Below are 19,239 nucleotides of genomic sequence, written 5' to 3' on the forward strand. Positions count from 1 at the left end.
ACAATATGTGTTTTATTTTTGCTGTAGCACTATTCTGGACTCAGCCAGTGGTGAAGAACTTGAGCCCTGTAAGTAGACTACATTCAAGACAGTAATTTGCATTTTAAAGTGTGATTGAACCATGTCTTTGTAGAGATGACTGAAATGTGATTTGGGAAATTGGGTGTGAGCTGGTCCTGGGTTCGTCTCTTGTAGGGCCTTCTCTCTGGAAGTTTCTTGTGCTCCTTTTCTAATTTGATTCCGATACCTTTTTCATTCTGGGTCTCCTTTTATTTCCTCTCCGTCTCTCATGGGAAATATGCGAGTCCATCATAAATTTTAACCAGCTCCAATTTACAAACTTTGGTTTTAGGGAGTTAAAAACATGGGTAACCAGATTTCGTCATGCTCCAGGTGTTTTCTGATGCTGATGCCCTTTCTTTCTCTGATTTAGTTGTGGCCAGAAGGGACATCAAGGAAGGGAATGAGCGGTGAGTAGTAGAATTAATGAAATTTGACCTTTTTTAAGGAACAACGTTTTGGGTAAGATTTCAGAATAGACATCACTCTTCCTCTGTAAACACCGTGTTCAGGGTCATAATAGGTGCTCGATCTCACAACCAGGTTCAAAATATTACATTCCTTGATTCCAGCCCACTATCTAATCAGATTCTTCTTCAAAATATCTCTGAACCATCTCTTAACTTCTAGTCTCCACTGTGCAGGCCTTGATTAGTTTTTGCTCTTGTGTTAGTGCAAAAGTTTTTTTTTTTTTTTTTTTTTTAAGTGGCTCTTCACCTTGATCTCTTTGTCCTTTGATCTAGTCTGTATCCCACTTCCATGTTAATTTCCAGAGGCACTGCTGTGGCCATACCATCCCTTATTTAGATTGCTTGTCATAGGAAAGTCAAGCTGTTTAGTCCAGTAGTTAAAGTCCTCTGCGGTCTGACCCTCTCCTATCTTTCAGCATTATCTTCCTATTTAAGGAGCCCTCCGATCTAGCCAGAGCTAGATGAACAGGTGTTGCCCAGGTGCCAGACTAAAGGAGGTGCTATAATAATTACTGGAACAAATCTGAAATATGGTGCTAAATGGCTGTGGTTTCCACATCGACTCCTTAAATTTCTGTAGAAATGTGAATTGGTCATCCCTGTTCTCACCTCCCCCCCCCCACATCAAGCCAAATAGCACTGTCAAGCGGGAAAATTCTCTCTAGCTAGCTCTGATTTATCTCTGCTGATTATTTTGCAACACGTAGCCATCAAGCCTGACACCAGTGTGTGACAAGTGATTTCAAGTGATTTGAAGTCAGCAGTTGCAGTCAGCTGAAATTCTGGAATCAAATAGTGCCTCGTCTAAAGCCATCTATTGGAAATGGTCGGTTTTATTATTTATACTTGAATCAGGTTTATTGAAGTTTGGTTTACATACAGCAAAATTCACACTTTTTAGATGTACAGTTTGATGAATCTTGACATAATTCATATACTGTATTGTACACTATAGTGTAACCATTACCACGATCAAAGATGCAGAATACTTCCATCACTGTTATTTATATTTTAAATAGCTTTATCATAGATCCTTAGAAGTAATCTGGTTTACAGTATTATATATACTAAAGTCCTTATTTGATAAATTAAAAAGTATCTCTTTTTAAATAGAAAAATTGGTTTCTTTCTGCCTCTATTAGACTAAATATGTAAAGGAAATCTTTTTTAAGGGACCTGCCAGGAGTGCCCACAGATCTTGGCTCAGTGCTGGGAAGCTTCTCTCTATGGGATACTATAGGAAGGGTGGATTTGGGGAGGAAAGTGATGAGTTCACTTTGGGACATGTTGGAATTAAGGGGCCTATAGGCAGGGCTGGTATTCAAAACATTTACCAACCAGTGGAGTACAGAGAGAGATTAGGTAGGATGGCTGCCTGAGTGGTCAGAACAGACACCATCAATCAACCATTGGGAAGGCTATTCCTGTGCATGCTGGTGAAAAATAGACCCTACACACCGGACGTCCAGGTAAGGAGTTGGACTTGAGGAGCTAAAACTCAGAAGCAAAGTTGCGCTGCATAGAATGGGTTGGACCAGCAGATGGATACTGCTTACACAGTCCCAAGGAACTGATCAGGTTGGTATGAAAAGGCTGTGGCTAAACTCTGGGAAGGAGTTGAGGGAAAGAAGTGAGGTCAACAGGATAGCAAAGACCTATCAACTTGGCAGCTTAAAAGTGGTGAATATGGTAGAAACGGATGGATGGATTTGTATGTGTAACAGGTGTAGACAAGTCCCCTAGCCATCCTCATCATAAAGGTGTATCAGGCTTATTGTACACTATTTGGGAAATACAGAGAGGTGGCAAATTTCAACCTTCTGGAACCTCTGACCTGAATACCAGGGAATGAAGGCCCCAGAGGGGTGGGGTGCTCGCTTGGCACCAGCACCCTGGGTGGTACAGGGGTACTGCTGAGGTTAACTCCTGCCAGAGCAGTCTGTCACTGAGGGGGGGTGGTGCTGGCTCGGGGCACGGGGGAGAAGGAATCTGCCCTCTACTGTTCTCAGGCAGCTGGATGTCGATGTTAACCTTGGTGTTGGAATGCATGCCCTCTGGTAGCCCGTTTCACTCTCAGTACTTGACAGATACCTCCTCCTGAAAGGACTGAGACAGATGGAGAGGTTGAATAGAAAGATGGAAAGTCAGGAATAATGATTGAGTGGCTCCAAGGAAGGGTAACAGAGTTGCTGCAGGAAAACAAACGAACACATTCCCAAACAATCCCAGTCGTTGGAGAAAAGGTAGCAAATGTCGCAAAAAGAATGTTGCATTCACGCTTCTCTTTGGTGTTTCCCTATCTCATCACTCAGCTGCATGATGACTGACTTGGACTCTGATGAGCAGCTGCCTTACAAGAAGGAAGCCAAGTTCCTCAAATTCCATAACCAAGGCAAGTATACCGCAACCCTAGAGAAGCAGCTGAACTCTGCGGGCTCGTCCGTCACACACAGGCATTTCAGCATAAGGCAGCTGTTGGGCCATTCTGCCACCATTGCTTTCCTCCTGTGCGCTGGGTGTGGATGTGGCTGGATGCCCGCACCCCTTGGTAGATTTCCTAACATGGCTGCAGCTGCTCCTGCTGCTGCCTCAGACCTGGGCATTTCTCTTAGTAGAGTTCTCACCTACGTAGCACTATATCGAGGGAGCAGAGGGAAGCGAGTCAAGACCAGGGACTGTGAAGAGTGAAGGCAGGCTGCTCTGCTCCTCCTCCTTCTGCCTCTCATTCTTCTCTCTGTGGGAGTGATAAAGAGGAAAAAACTGGCATGGGCTCCTTTCTGTCCCACGGAGACTTGAGTGGGTGATGACCATGGGCCAGCAGGTGGTGACTTCTAAGGGAATCACGCTTTCCCCATCTAGCTCTTTGTCTTTGCCTTCCGCTACTTCCTTTGTGCTTTCTAGAGATTCCTGTTTTTCTCACAGCCTGTTTTCAGAGGCCACTCCCTGCCTCTGTGGATGCAGACATCCTTTTAACTTGTGGGAGGTGTGGAGCTTCACTTCCTGGCTCAGAACCTCCTCAGAGGATGGGAAGATGAAGGAAGACTAGGAGCTTCTTACGCATCGGGGATGGTATTTTATTCATCTTTGTTTGCTCAGTACAAGGTGTAGGCCAGGATACGTCAGTGCCTAGTTCAAGTACTGGCTACTCCTCTGATAACTGCCCAAGGGCGACCATTAGCTAGAGTTTCCTAGCTAACCTGGGATATGAGAGCAGGGGAACGAGAGGTGGCTTAGAATCTTATTCTGCCGCTTTCCCCCCTGTCCACTCAAATTTCATTTCTTCCTTTTCTCTGGCTGTGCCTGAACAGGACAGAGGTCCAGGTGCTGCCATGCAAAGGGGTTCCCCCAGGGAAGTAGCTGTAGGCTAAAGCATGAGCGATGGAGCCAGAAACCAATTCATCACCCTAGGGCACTGGGTGCTGACTCCTTGAATCAGAAGATCCATAGTCTCTTGAGGGTGAACTTGCAACTCAGGCTGCTCTTGCCTCTCTGATCAGTGGGCTGTACCTGTGAGCATCCACTGCAGTCATGTGGGGACGAAGAAGGCCCCAAAGAACTGTCTTTGTCTCTTTACTGTTCTCCACATGCGTTTCCTTTGTTACTGTAATGAATTTTGGTAATTTGGCAGAAAAAAAAAAGGGCCCGGAGAGCTTTAACCACATACTTCCCGTCTCACGTCTAACCGCACAAGGTCATTTTCAGGGATTGTAAGCAGCGTGTCCCTACTATTCTTATTTTTAGAATTTCAACTGCAGGTGGGAAATCTTTTACATTTTCTAGGAAAAATGACTTTACCATAGGAACACCCACTCCTTTCTCTTCCCTTATTGCATATCTAAAGTTCTTTGATAATTCATATAATGGATGAGGGTCTCAATATATATTCTCCCAAATCTGCAATTTTACAATAAAGAATTTTTGCACCATAAATACGTTTTCATATCTTGCCTATGCTCTGGTTTATATTTTTTACATTGAGAATCATAGAAACCTAGAAGCTGAGCTCTGAACAGACCTCTGAAAGCATCTGGTGTTAGACATGCTACCCCTCATGTGACCTTCTGAATGTCCCCAGGGTCTCTCAGTGCTGACATCAGGACTTAACTCCTCTGTCTTACACCAGTGGTTCTGAGTGCTTTGCACTTAGGGATGAGTGAGAAAATTACATTTTGGTAGCAAGCATAGAATTGCCAATTTTTAATTTGTGCAATGATGGAAATATGCTCCAACTATCACCATAATTTCATAAAGTAAAAAGCATCGAAAGTTTTGTGAGGACTTAATCTCAAAATGAAGGACAGTCCTTTAAATTATAGAAATTGAACCTGATGGGAAAAACCCACTCTATTATTCTGTTGTCTCTTATTTTTCTGTGGACCAGTGAAAATATACAAGTCTGCACAGCTGCTGTGTTTGGAAACCTCTGAGCACCTACATCGTGCTGTTCAGAGAATGTGATTTGAAAATTGCCACTGGACTTGGGTTGCTGTTTAATCTGTCCCTGTTCTCTGTAAAGCAAAAAAACTAATAGAGGGAAAAGAATCTAAAATAACTGATTGTTAACTGTGATTCATAATGCCACAGTTTCCTGCTTGTTAAATTTCTCCTCAATAATCTGGTTGGAGGCCTCGGTGGGGGTGGAGGAAGTCTGCTTATATGTGATTGTGCCTCTTGAATTTCAGATGAGATTCTGGAAGATGTATCTGATACTGATGAGCAGTCTTTGCCCCAGGAGTTGCCAGCACCCATCAGTGATGATGATGCTAGTGACATGGAGTCCCCTGTGACAAGAAGAGACAGTTCATCTATTCAGGACCAGATTTCCTTAATTGAAAAGATGATGATGCAGTTTGCTATCTCCTCATTGGAGCCATCTAATACTGGTGGAAATCTCTCCCACCCACCAAATGATCTTCAGGCTGGACAAGAGAGCTGCACAAAGAGGCCAGCTGATGAGCATATTAAACCTGTGGAGGACCAACCAAAGAATACGAAATGTAAAACCAAGCATATATGTGTGACACCTGGTAAGCTGGTCAACGCAAGTATCCCTGTCCCCTGGAATGTGCCTGGCCCATCCAGTGTGCCAGCTGTGCCTGCCTTGCCCTTTCCTCTGCATATGCCTGTCTTGTGGGGTCTGCCTTTCCTGCCTACCAGCCCTGTGCTATTTCAGTAGCTATCCGGTAGCCAAAGGAGGCCACCATTGCAATGAAGAGGTTCTTTCTAGGAATGGGGCGGAACACCCAAGTCTTAGTAGTCACCATTCCATCTGCCTAGAGTGCTTTCTCCCTGAGCCTGTTGTCCCGAGAATATCCCATTTTTCTGAGGACCCAGCCCAGTTGTCACTTCCTATAAGAAGTGATAAGTCAGAGTTGCTCCTCCTTCCTGGGTTCCCACAGTTCTTAGACCCGCCTCTACTAAGGCACTCCTGCTCCTGTGACTCATTGTATGTCTTGGGGCCTGTGACAGAATCCTACCCAGCTTATTCCGCTGGCAGCTCTGCATCACCAGCCGTAAAATCTTTCATGCTGACTGATGGAGCAGTATGCGGGCTTCAGACAGACCGTTGTTGCTTGTAGATGTTGCTCTGGGCTTGGTTGTGGGGGCTGCTCCTGGGTTTCTGTCAGTTGCTTGATGGCACCAATTTTCAGGGAACAAACGAACTCTTATCTCTTTAACTGTTCTCTCTCCAGCTGTTCCTACAGGACAAAAGGGGACTCAGCCTTCAGAGAAAATTCAGCCTCCAAAAAGAAAGCGGGCTGAGCCAGCCGAGCCAGCCGAGCCTCCGAAGAGAAAACGGGCTGAGCCAGCCGAGCCAGCTGAGCCTCCGAAGAGAAAGCCAGCCAAGCCAGCCGAGCCTCCGAAGAGAAAACGGGCTGAGCCAGCCGAGCCAGCCGAGCCAGCCAAGCCTCCCAAGAGAAAGCGGGCTCAGCCAGCCGAGCCTCCCAAGAGAAAGCGGGCTCAGCCAGCCGAGCCTCCCAAGAGAAAGCGGGCTCAGCCAGCCGAGCCTCCCAAGAGAAAGCGGGCTCAGCCAGCCGAGCCAGCTGAGCCTCCCAAGAGAAAGCCAGCCGAGCCTCCGAAGAGAAAACGAGCTGAGCCAGCCGAGCCAGCCGAGCCAGCCAAGCCTCTAAAGAGAAAGCGGGCTGAGCCAGCCGAGCCAGCCGAGCCTCCGAAGAGAAAACGGGCTGAGCCAGCCGAGCCAGCCAAGCCTCTAAAGAGAAAGCGGGCTGAGCCAGCCGAGCCAGCCAAGCCTCCCAAGAGAAAGCGGGCTCAGCCAGCCGAGCCTCCCAAGAGAAAGCGGACTCAGCCAGCCGAGCCTCCCAAGAGAAAGCGGGCTCAGCCAGCCGAGCCTCCCAAGAGAAAGCGGGCTCAGCCAGCCGAGCCTCCCAAGAGAAAGCGGGCTCAGCCAGCCGAGCCTCCCAAGAGAAAGCGGGCTCAGCCAGCCGAGCCTCCCAAGAGAAAGCGGGCTCAGCCAGCCGAGCCTCCCAAGAGAAAGCGGGCTCAGCCAGCCGAGCCTCCCAAGAGAAAGCGGGCTCAGCCAGCCGAGCCTCCAAAGAGGAAACTCCGAGCAGCAAGATCTCAACAGCCACGACACCAGCATGAGCATGAGTATGTGCTGCTTATGTTCAACCGAACAGGAATTGATTGCCTGATAGTGAGATATTAAGTAGCCCACTGGGCACATGTTGAGGGATTCAAGGGGGTGAAGGAGTCTGGTAGGGGAAGGGGCCAAAGTTTCCATCCCTGAAATGGGAAGGCATGAGCAGGAGGAGTCTGCTGACCGCCTCCTCCCTGTCCCCTAACAGAGCTGGACAAAGACCCCTGCAGTTCCCCAGGCAACTGGAGCCCTTTAGCCACAGCAGCTGTTCTGGCCTCTGAGGTTTTCTTTGTCCTTTAATTTGGGTAAAAGAGTGATGTGTAACCAAACAAGATACTATTTTTATCCTCAGCCTCATGGCCACCAGTTTGCCCTCAACCAAAGCAAACGCAGTGGAAGTGGTGAGAAGACAGAACAGATGTGTTGTCTCAATCCACTGGGATCAGAGGGAGGGCAGAGTCAGGATTGTCTTCCAGGTTTTTCTAGTGCTTTGGCTGAACTCAGTTACTCTGACTACTTGTATGTGTTCGTGCAAATTTTTCAAGCTTTATTAGATGTTAGCGTGAAATAGATTGTTTATAGTTCCTTTATTTTTATTAAGCTATATATAAGTGATCCTGAAAACAATGGGCCATTTAGACCAAAGGTATGCTAATACTTAAAGGAAGCGAGGAATTGATACATTTTCTCATTTGGATCCCAGGAATTGCTCATTTTTTTCCTTAATAACATGATGCAATAAGCAGAACTTCCTTTGTTTTTTACTTGCGTTCAGGAGTAATACATACTTAGATCTTAATTACCTTACAAGAGAAGGGATATAGTTGAAGGATTGTCTGTTTATTTTTTTACCCATGGTTTGGGTCCATAAATGCATCTGAAGGGGAGAAAAATGATGTGTCAAACATTGGGCAACAGAGCAACTTGGGCCTGAGGAGAGGCTCTGGTTCTGCGCTTCTCTCTGGGCAAGGTAGCTGACAGCAGCTTGGCTTATTCTCTATTAAGATGGCTCCCCTTTCAGCAAAGTTTCTCCTCTGGATTCCTAGATACGTATCTAAGCCGCTTTGCCTATAGGAACGTGTGTTTTGGGTCACTGCCCGGTTGCTTGACTGGAGAGTGTAACAAAAGAAGAAGCTTACCCTTTGTCATTTTTCTCTGCATCATGCAAAGGAGGCTAGCCTGTCTGGACTGCTCCTTGTTGTTTTGGTACTTCCTGTTTCAGTCTGTAGGCTTCCTGTTGTGCTTAGCATCGTTCTTATGGAGGCTGCTTACTGGTCATCGTATCTGATGTTCCCATGTGGGGTCTTGTTGACTCCTCTGATGTGGAGATGCTCAGCCTGCAGTCAAGTGGCACAGACATTGAGGTGAAGGTGTGCTAAGCCACAAGGCCCGCTTCATGTGTGCACAAACACCTACAGGGTCCTGTTCTTGCTGAGGTCTGCAGAGGGTTTAGGTCTTCATCTACCGCCTTTTCTGATACAAATTTGCTTTCCGAACTAAGTAACTTGAGGCAGAAATGTTAGTCCTTGGGATGAAGAACCTTCCTTTAGCTGCATTTGCCCGATGGGGTACTTTTTCCCTCTCTCTGCCTCAGCCACCTCACATAGGGTTTATTTTGTGACTTAAGGGTTAATGAGTGTTCTGTTAAATCAGAAACTCTCCTCCCCATGTTTGCTCATGTGTTATCTTTCCCGCTCTGTGGTTCATCTCTTTGGACTTACGGATTATTCCCAGCCAAGACAAAAATACTTTAGTTTCAACAAATAGTTATGACAAGTGCTAGTCCTTTCTTTGTGGACCACTACTCTTTGTGCATTTGAATTAGGCCTTGAAAGGTGGGGCAGCAATAGTGGTCTAATGGAAAGACCACGAGATTTGGGTCAGGAGATTGTGTCTGTGTGAACTTTGGCTAAGTCACAACCTTTGAGCTTCAGTTTCCTTATCTGCAAAGTGGATATCATAAGACTGGTGGTAATTTCTTTGGATGGTGGTTGTGAGGATTGGCTATCATGAAGCAAAAGGAAATTCTTGGCAAATTATAAAGCACTACACAGATAGTTGTTTTTCATGGAGACACAGTCATTCCAGGCTATGGGCAAATAGGTTAAACCGAGGCCTGAAGGAACTGTGGGAAATCGCAGTTCCCATCCAGGGCACATTTGAGTTTCCCACTTTGTTCAGAGTGGTAATGGCAGCTGGAAATAGAAATCAAAGACCAGCTTGACCTGGGCCTTGATTGCCAGGCCAAGAAGTCAGTGGGACATAATTGGAACATGGCTGAGGAAAATTAATATGGAGGTATGTTTGTGGGTTCCATTAGAAGCAAAAGAGCCTGGAGGCAAGGAACACAGAGGAATGCTCTCATATCCCATAAAGAGGTGGGGGACAGGAACTTTATCTACGGTGGTGACAATAAGGTGGGAAGGAGACAGCGGTTTGCCTTCGTGCACGATTGGACATAGGATGAGGGAGAAGTGAATTAAGGCTTTGAGGTTTTCCGCCTGTTAGAACACATTGAGCTGGAGATGTGCTCATATCAGCCAGTTGGAAAATTGCATCAGACAGTTCATCGTAAACTCAGAACTAGACCTCGGGAGAGAGATTGAGACTGAAGATGTACGTGTGGGAGCACTCCTGTTGAGGTTAAAACCATAGGCCTTGCATCTCTGAGCATATGTAAGGAATGAGGAGGAAAAGGCTGTAAATGGAACCTTGGAAAACACCCTCATATAAGGAGCTGGAAACAGGAGGGATCAGCAGGTTTTCCAAGTCTTTCTTGACCTGCGCACATGTATTTCTTCTACATATTTCTTTAGCCATATGAGACTCACTTGAATTTTCTTCCATAGGCAACTTAATTGCAACATACCTGGATGTTTTTTGCGTGACATTGAAAAGTTAAAGGAGTATTCTGGAAGGAACTTCAAGAGAAATAAAGATGAACTGGTCAACAGATTGTATGCCCTGTTCAACAAGACTATCTTCAATAACAAGGTAAAATCAATGAAGAAGCCCTTATTGAGCACCTGCTACATGCCCAGCACTCTTGGGTGTTGTGAGGTGTGCAGATGTGCTAAGTACATGTCCTGTCCTTGGGTGGGGAGATGAGACATGCTTGTGTGAAAGAAATAGAGAATGTTTGTGGTTTATAATACATGGTACAGACTGTTACTGCCACAGGAGACCAACAGAGAGGAAATCACTGAGTGCCTGAGTGGTCAGGAAGTAGGATTGCCTGGAGGAAGTGAGACTCCTTCTGGTTCTTGAAGGATGGTAAGTGGAGGGAAAAAAAAAAAAACAGTGATGGGGGACAGGGCATCTGTTGAGGTTTGACTATCTGGAAGAGAGGGTTCCTGTTGAAGAATAATGTGACCTTGGGCAAGTGACTTAAGTCTTCTTGGCCTCAGTTCCCTTGTCTGTAAAATGGGGACAATCATAGTACCTCCTACTTCATAGAATTATTGTTTGGCCTAGGTAAGTTAATACACCCGAAAGGCCTAGAACAGGACTTATGATACAGTCAGAAATACATGTTGGCTTTTTTTTTTTTTTTTTTTTTTGGATAGCATAGGATTAGATAATGGAAGGCCTCGGGAATCAAGCTGAAGGAGCTTCGGTTGACATCAGTAGGCACCACTGCACAGGGACACGATAGGAAGTGGCTGCTGAAAGAAGCTCCTCTGTCAGAAGCAGGGGTATGACCAGATTGAAGAGAATCTGGAGGCAGAGACAGACCCTTCGGGCATGATGTTTTTCAGACTTTATCATCTCTGCAGGGAAAGTTCTATTGTTCTAAAGGCTCCATTCTTTGGTGCCTTTCTTGATGTCACATCAGATGGCTGATGAGCGGAACCCGTTGTGCCACTGAACTCACACACGGGTCACATCTACGCCAGCTGGCTTGTCCCTCCCTCCTTGGCTGCCCCCGATTTGGTCTCCGTGCTGGGGAGCACAAACCTTGGCTGCACTCCAAGGTGCTCTCAGCGGTCTGCCTCGTGTCCTGATGGCCTGCTAGTTGTCTTTACCTGGGCTTCTGCTTGGCTTTTATTCTCCCCAGAAGTTTTCACTTTGCAAAACTCTTGAGTTAACATTTTCTGGTCCACTTAGAACTGCTTTCTCATTCACTGTTTGCTTGTTCTTCTCAGCTGCCAAAGAAAATGGACATCTACTGGAATAATAAGATGCTGAGTTCCGCTGGCGTGTGCATCTCTTGCCTATTCCGTAACCCAGAAGAGCACTACTCTCAGATTATTATTTCTTCTAAAGTCTGCGACTCTGCAGGTAATGGCAGGAGCATGGCAGCTGTCCTGTTGGGCTCTTTTCTTCTGACACTGCACCTGTTGAGTTACTCTTAGTTGCTGGTGTTCTCTGGCAGCCTGCAGCACAGCTCTGCCTGCCTGTCACTCCTGGGTGGACAGGCCTACTGTGTGTTGCTTAGGGGATACTGTTATTGGATGTTTCTCCACCCCTGGGAGTCCCACTTGTCCATCTTTCTAGTAGGCCTTTCTCTCTACAGCTCCCTGCTGACAGCAGCAGCAGCTTCATTCTCCCAGTAACTGAGGTTCAAGGTCCCCTGTATCTAGCCAATCACCAAATCTTCATAATGACTCTCCTATCATTATTCCTCCTCCATCTTTGCCTCTGCCCAGGTATGGGCCCTCGTCACCTCCCTCTTCTCCCTGCACCGTTCAGTCTCCTGCACACTGCATTGCTTTCCTGCTAAGAAACCTAGGGCTGGCCAGTGCCTTGAACCTGGCTTTCATGGCCACATCCTAGTCTACCGCTATGCCTCTCACCTCTCAGCCAGCCTGGGCTCCCACTGCTTCACCACTAGCTTATGCTCCGGTGAGGCTGGCTTCCCACTGACGTTCAGAATGGATCGCATGCTTTTCCTGGCCTCAAACTTTGTTCACATTGTTCATGCCTGGAATGGCTTTTTTCATTTTGCAAATCCAATCAATTGTTAAAGTCCCAGCTCAGATCCCAACTTCTCCATGACGCTTCTCCTGACCAAATCCCATGGCCAGGGTGATTGCTTCCCCACCCTGTCCACTTACATTCCTGGAGAATGGAAAGCCGGTCTTGGCCAGAAGTGTTTCTGACAGTGACATCCCACAAAAAGATGAGCAGGTTGGAACTGCTTCAAAAACACTCACCCTCTCAAGGTTCGCTGCATTGACCATATTGATAGGCTTAAAGTGGGTAGAAATTTCACTTTCAGAATCCTGGCAACATAACACTTGCTCCTACCTCTGCATGTGCTTATCTATGATGGCTTTCTTGTCTGGTGGGGTGGAGAGTCCAGGGCTGGTTGGGTAGTGACCCAAAGGGAGTCAGTAGAAGTGCTCATGGTTTCTTTTTATTCCTCTTTCAAGACCGAGTCCGAGATACTTTGGTCCATGAACTATGCCATGCAGCCACCTGGCGGCTGGATGGCATCCGTGATTTACATGGTAAGCACTGGAAAAACTATGCCAGAATGTGCAACATGGTGCACCCAGAGCTGCCCTTGATCACCCGTTGCCATAACTACACGGTTAACTACAAGATTTACTATGAATGTACCAAGTGCAAAGCCAGGTAAGACCCTTATCCTCAGACTTTTCCCAGTGATTTTTTTTTTTTTTTAGAGAGGGGAAAGGAGGAAGAAAGAGAGGGAGAGAAACATTAATGTGTGGTTGCCTCTCACATGCCCCCAACTGGGGACCTGACGTGCAACCTACTCATGTGCCCTGACTGGGAATCAAACCAGTGACCCTTTGGTTTGCAGGCCAGTGTTCAATCCACTGAGCCGCATCAGCCAGGGCTCCCAGTGATTTTTTTTACTATGGCCTCCAAGTGGCTCTTCAGTGATTTCTATCGGCTCTCTGACTTGAGGAGTAAATAAAACATCTCTACTCCTTTCCATGTCCTCTTTTCTCCAGTCTCTCCTACTCTGAGCTGGCCTGACCCCTGCTGCTGTTTTGGTGTCCTGCTCTCAGAGAACCCCCAGAAAAGTCTGGCTTTGGACCCAAAGCCAGCAGTTCAGAGGACAGGCCGAGTTAGAGTGACTGACCCTTTGCTGTGTGGTGTCGCTTTCCTCTTTAGGATTGGCCGCTGCACCAAGTTGCTGAAAACCAAGCTCTATACCTGTTCCACATGCAAGCGCAAGGTGGTCATGCTGCCGTTAACTTGCAAAGATGGAACCCCCGTCAGGTCGCGTGTTAGACCCTTCTCCAGGTATATGCAACAGCATTACAGAAACATCAACGAGGATGAGAACGACGTAAACCATGGTGATGTGATGAGAAAGCTCAGCAAGAGTTATTTTGTCTGCAAATAAGAAAAAGCCCTTTGAGTTGCCAAGTATATGAAACAGCATTACAGAACCATCAAGCAGGCAACGAAAGGCATAACCGATGGTGATGTGATGAGAAAGCTCAGCAATTATTTCATCTGCAAGCAAAACAAAACACTTTGAGTTTATGAGAGGATATCTGTATGAGCCTAGTCCTTTGATTGAGAAGAAAGTTTGGAAAAATAGTTGTGTCTGTAAGTTACATTAGAATTTAAATCCTTCTTATAGCTTCATATTGTTAGTGATCTTTAATCAAGTGTTCTGTTGTTCAGTACATTGTGCCCTTGGATGTACTTGGAGGCCCTTTGGACCCACCATGTGTCTTCCTTACACTCTATGGTTGTAACGAGTACAACATACTTACACCCCATAGTTGTGATGTATAGAACAAAATGCAAAGGCAAAATACATTTTTGAGAGTGGCCTGTTGAGAGAATACGAATAACATTCAGTTGAGAGAATGAGAACATTGGAAAGCGAACATGTTTAACTCCTTAAGTGCCAACGTCGCTGTGAGCGACACTGATAAATTTTTTCAAAAGTGCCAGCGTCGCTCCCAGCGACTCCTTTTTCGATGGCTATAAAATGTAAATGACAATGGAATAACTTGTATTTTATGTTCTGTTCTTTTTTTTTTTTTTGTACCTCAGATTATATATTGATAAAAATTTTTTTTCATGTTTACGCAAATTTCGAGGTACGCACGGCACTCAGAAGATTAAAAAAAAACATACTTCATCAATTTACTCTTGTCATCTGGGCCAATGTAATTGTTCATAATATAGAAAAATAAAGTGTTTTCTGCAATTCACTCATTAGCAAAGTCTGTTCATTAACAACCTGTGCTGAAAGCAGAACAAGCCATGGAGTCTTCTTTCTGTCTGGGACCCCGGGCATCTGAAGCTCTCCTGCATGTGCCAGAAAGAGCATTCTCTGTTTGGGGTTTTTCTCTGATTCTTGTGACTGCTCACAAGGTTTTCAGCAGCTGCCCCACCTCTGGGAGCTCTCTGGGATGTGGATGGAATCAGTGTTGTTATTTGTTGCCTATTGGTGTTCTAACAAATTACCACAGACATGCGCGTATTATCTTAAAACTCTAGGTCAGGAGTGGGCACAGACCTCACTGAGCTGTAATCCAGGTGTGGGCAGGGCTGTGCTCCTTTCTGGAGGCCCTGAGGTGGGGGGCATAGGGGGAGCAGTTTCTTTGTATATTTCAGCTGCTAGAGGCTGCTGCAGTCCCTGGTGTGTGGCCCCTTCATCCATCTCCAAAGCCTGCGACGTCTGTTTCTCTGGCTCTCTCCCATTCCACCTCCCTCTTTTACTTTTAAGGATCCATGTGATAACATTGGGCCCACCTGGATAATCCAGAAGCTTCTTTCCAAGTCAACTGGTAGACAACTTCAGTCCCCTTTGCCACGTAAAGTAACAGCTTCCAAAGTTCTGGGGAGTAGAGTATAGACACATCTTTGCTGGTCCGGTGTCATTGCTTTTTTTAGAGGCTGGATGTGTTCTGTCACTGTCCCTCCTTCCATCCTTCCTTTGTTTTGTGAATGCTTAGTGTTCCTTTAGTGACCACACATGGAAGTCTAACCAGCAGTCTAGATGGGATCGGTTGTGCACACAGGGTGGTGGAACAAGCTTTCCCAGCTAGATCCTTGGGTGGCTCCTCAGTAGTCCCGCCTCCAGCCATATCTGTTGTCTCAGTGAAGGCCCGGCCAGCCTGTGAGACTGGATCATTGGCACGCTGCTGACTTAAAGGGAGCTGACAGTGCCGTGGTTCCACCCCCACGAAGGGAGGGTCTGGGACCCTGTCTGAACTCAGTAACCCTGTCACATGCCTTCCTGGGGAGCCCTGGTCATTTCTTCCATGCAGTTCCACCCTAGCTATAGCCATGGAAAAATGCTGCTCACAGCCCACTCCAGGGGGCCTTTGTGCTAACGACTGTTGGCTAACCATCAGATCTCATTGCTTTTCTTCCATCCCACTGCCATTTCCCTAGTAAAAGCCTGCAGTACCTATAACCTGACTAACCATGACTGCCTTCTAATTAGTCTTTATAATACCATCACCTGACTCCAAACTAGCTTTCAGTTTTGTGTTCAACGCTTCCCTTCCTGAATCCTTTATTCTGCTGGGACCACATCTAATTCCTCCAGTAAGCATTGCTCTTTTCAGTCTTCCCACCTTTGCTTCTGCCCTCCCTTCTGCCTGGAAACACCATCTTTCCTTCTTTTTGCCCTGGAAATAGCGCTTGCCTTTTATTTTAAGGTCTGTTCATTTCTGTCTTCAGGAAGCCTCCCCAAATGGCTCCAGCCACAGTTCTCTGACCCCAGGTTTGCTGTGTGCACCACGTGTTTGCCTCGTGGCCTAGACTGCGGGGTGTTGTTATGTCTTGTGCATCCTCCCTGCTCTCCTCAGCATCTGGAGTGCAGGAACCATGTCTTATTTATGTCTGAAGGCCCCTTCCCTAAAACATGCCTGCTCAGTGTCCAGCAACCCGGTTGACTGTTTACCCTGCACCCATGTACCTAGGTGCTTCCCTACGAATGACGGAAGTGCCCAGGACGGCAGAGAGTGGGCCAGACATGAACATTAACACAGGCAGCATTGGTTGGCACAGTGCCAGGCACAGGCAAGGAGCAGCAGGAAGGGCGTCCCGGAGCCTGGGAAGGGCGGGCTGGAATGATGCACTACTAGTACACCTTGGTCCCGATGCTCTTGTTTATTGAAAAGTCTTAAGCATAGAATTTTAGACATAAAAATGAGCAAAGACAGAGGTCTTGAGGACCATAGCTGGTCACTTCTGGGCTGAAGGTCTGGGCCAAGACTCCACAGGGGCAGCTTCCACCATGCTGTGTGCCTTAAGCTCCTTGCATATAGGGAAGGCCAAGGTCTAATTACTGGGTAAAGAGGGCGGTGGGGCTCTGGGGAGCCAAGGAAAGAAGGGTCTCAAGGCAGCCATCTCTCAATCAGCAGGATGGGGCTTGGCAACTAAGGAGCAGTGACGGACGTCCCCAGAGCCAGGAGGGTGCCCCCTGTGAGACCTGGTGGTGCTAGGGCTGCCAGGAAACCCCAAGAGTACGCACCTGGGGAGCCAGACCCAGGGGAGAGGGAGGGAGGGGTTTGGAACATGGTGGGAGTCAGGCTGTGTGATGAAAGGCTCACCCCCCCCAGCCCAGCCTCACAAGCCTGTGTAGGACGCCTCTGTGGTTTCAGACCAGGATGAATCCCGGCGGGAAGATGGCAGCTGCCGCTGGTGCCCACTCTGGCCCAGGCAGCGCAGACGTAGCAGTAGCGTCCACATCCGCTCTCGGAACTTGACACCCACGAAGGCATAGAGCAGTGGGTTGAGGCAGCAGTGCATATAGCCCAGGCCTGAGGTGATGGACCTGGCCACGTCCACACGGCTTTCTCGGCTACAGTTGCGGACCAGGGCCTTCATGTCCGTGAGGATGTCCACCAGCACCACCAAGTGGTACGGGGTCCAGCAGAGGGCAAAGGCCACCACTACCACCACCACCAGCCGCATGGCTCGCAGCCGCCTCTGGCCCCTGGAGACGAGCAGCACAGCCAGGATGCGGGCATAGCAGTAGGCCATGACCACCAGGGGCAGCAGGAACCCAGCCAGCAGCTGCAGTAGGCGCAGAGCCGTGTGGCCCATCTGTGGGAAGTTGTACTGGCACTGGGTGACATTGAGGCGGATGTCATGGTGGACCGACAAGAAGATAAAGTCAGGGAGGGCAAAGAGCAGACAGAGCCCCCAGACAACTATACAAGTGAGGGCCACGCGGGCGGGGGGGCCCCGGCGGTAGAGCTGGGTGGCATGCACTATGCTCAGGTACCTGTCAAAGCTGATGCAGGCCAGCAGGAGGGCCCCTGCGTAGAAATTGATGTTGAAGAGGGCACCTGCCACTTTGCAGAGCGCAGAGCCGAAAACCCACTGGACTGCAGCGTTCACTGCCCAGAGTGGGAGGGTTAGCACTAGCAGGGCGTCAGCCACAGCCAGGTGGAGCAGGAAGGTGTCGGTGCTACTCAGGGCCGCTCGCTGGCTCAGCAGCACGGCCGCCACTGCGCCGTTGCCCAGCAGCCCTAGCACGAACAGGAGGCCATAGAGGGCTGGCAGGAAGGCCTTGTCAAAGTTCAGGCTGAAGTCTTGTGGGCAGGGCGATGAGTCGCAGCAGATGTAGCTCTCGTTTTCTCCTCCATAGTCAGAGGAAGAGCTATAGTTTTCCAGCAACAGGGCAGTATCAGAGCCTAGGAACTCGAGGTGGTCACTGAACTGTGGAGAGAGGGAGGGAGGGACGGAGGATACAGACCCTGTACACAGACTCCTTCCGAAGTTTAGCCGCTCTACTGCAAGGCAAGCTCTGAGGCCAGGGCCACACCCTGTAATTGTCCCCACCTTTCTTCCAACGCCACGCCTCCTGAATGCCTTGGGTGCACCCTTGGCTCTACCAAGTAACTGCTCAAAGGTTGATTTGCCCTCACCCTTGGGGCCATGCCTTTAGCCCAGGGATTGCGGGCTGGACGAAAGCTTTCCTCCTGTGCCAAGAGCCCTCCCTGCTCCCCCTCCCTTTTCTCCTTTCTCTTCCTTTAAGGCTTGCTGTTTTCAGTGTCCCGGCCACACCTAGTTCTACCACCTCCCTTCCCACGTACCACCCCACTATCTCCTAGTCACTGGACCTACTCTTCCCTACTCAGCCCTAGTCTGGGGACCCCAACTTCCTGTTCCCCAGGGGGCCCCTGCATAAATCACTGTACCCCCCATGCATGCTTTCTGCCCCTTCTTTCCCTCCCTTACACCAAGGACTGCCACCCACCGGGTGCTCTTCCAACAAGCTCTAGCAGAAATAGTCTTTCCCCCTCTTCTCCCACAAACCACCCCAGAGCGGCAGGCCTCCCCAGGGCCAGTCCAGTCCAGCACAGAGGAGTCAAAGTTCCAAGTCAGAACTGAAGGGCGCCTTGGAGGGTGTTAGGGATAATCCTCTATCTCCTGGATTTTGCAGGTGAGACACCAGCCATAGAGGGGAAATGACTCACTGGGTGGTCATTGGCACAAGTCAGCAGCCACGGTGGGCTCTTAATTCCCTGTCTGGTGCCCCTTCTACATTCTACACAACTGCTGCATTTTCTACCTACTCACCCACCTTCTGCTGGTGCTGGCTCATGGGCCAGCCCTGCCAGTCCCCTATTGTCCTGGGCTCTCCATCCTGACAGTGGCCTGGCCTGGCTGGACAGTGGCACTTACCTCAGAGAACATGGTTGGACTGGTGCTCTGGCTGCCAGGCGCGTGCTGCCTGTCTTTCTGCTTGGTGCTTGTGGTTGGGAACCTGTGCTGCACAGAGGAAGTGAGGGTTTCGTGTGGTTCTCGACAGCCTCCTCTTCCATGGGTTATGTACACCAGACCTCTCTAGAGCCAATGCCATGGAGCTCCCATCCCAGCCATTCCCCTGGCTAGGGAAGCTGCCTAGGGCAAGAAAGTCTGAGGCCTCAGGAAGGGCAGAGGCAGGGCCTCCCAGGGGACAGGTCTGAGGGAGAAGCAGCGCTGCTGGAAAGTGAAGGACAGCCCTGCCTCCCACAGGGAAAGGACTGCTTCTCTTGCACTGGTGCAGCCAGCGCTCAAATCAGTGAGAATTTATGCTCATTCGTCCGGGGCTGGAGTCCATTTTTGCCTGATTGTAGAATGGACCACTAAACATGTTAGGACTGTAAAGGATATTGCCCTTCTTTTAAAAAATCAAAGTGTTGAAAAGAAATTAATGACACTAAATCT

At 48.4% G+C, this 19,239-nt stretch overlaps 2 protein-coding genes across 2 annotated transcripts; one reads left to right on the forward strand and one right to left on the reverse strand.

Annotated features, from left to right (window-relative positions):
- Positions 1 to 2,849: 2,849 nt before the first annotated feature.
- On the forward strand, positions 2,850 to 13,465 carry GCNA (germ cell nuclear acidic peptidase). The gene is given in 7 exon segments (XM_090264014.1): positions 2,850 to 2,922; positions 5,213 to 5,557; positions 6,224 to 7,139; positions 9,978 to 10,122; positions 11,274 to 11,409; positions 12,504 to 12,708; positions 13,216 to 13,465. Coding segments are annotated over 7 exon segments (2,070 nt in total).
- Positions 13,466 to 16,173: 2,708 nt separating this feature from the next.
- On the reverse strand, positions 16,174 to 18,799 carry CXCR3 (C-X-C motif chemokine receptor 3). Its single transcript, XM_090264624.1, has 2 exons — positions 18,715 to 18,799; positions 16,174 to 17,745 (listed from the first exon to the last, which is right to left on the reverse strand). Exons 1-2 carry the CDS (start codon positions 18,724 to 18,726, stop codon positions 16,648 to 16,650), a joined length of 1,110 nt encoding a protein of 369 aa, XP_090120750.1. The 5' UTR covers positions 18,727 to 18,799; the 3' UTR covers positions 16,174 to 16,647.
- Positions 18,800 to 19,239: the final 440 nt, after the last annotated feature.

The sequence above is a fragment of the Furipterus horrens genome, unplaced genomic scaffold (genome assembly GCF_987537825.1).
Source record: "Furipterus horrens unplaced genomic scaffold, mFurHor1.1.pri manual_scaffold_17, whole genome shotgun sequence".
NCBI lineage: Eukaryota > Metazoa > Chordata > Mammalia > Chiroptera > Furipteridae > Furipterus > Furipterus horrens.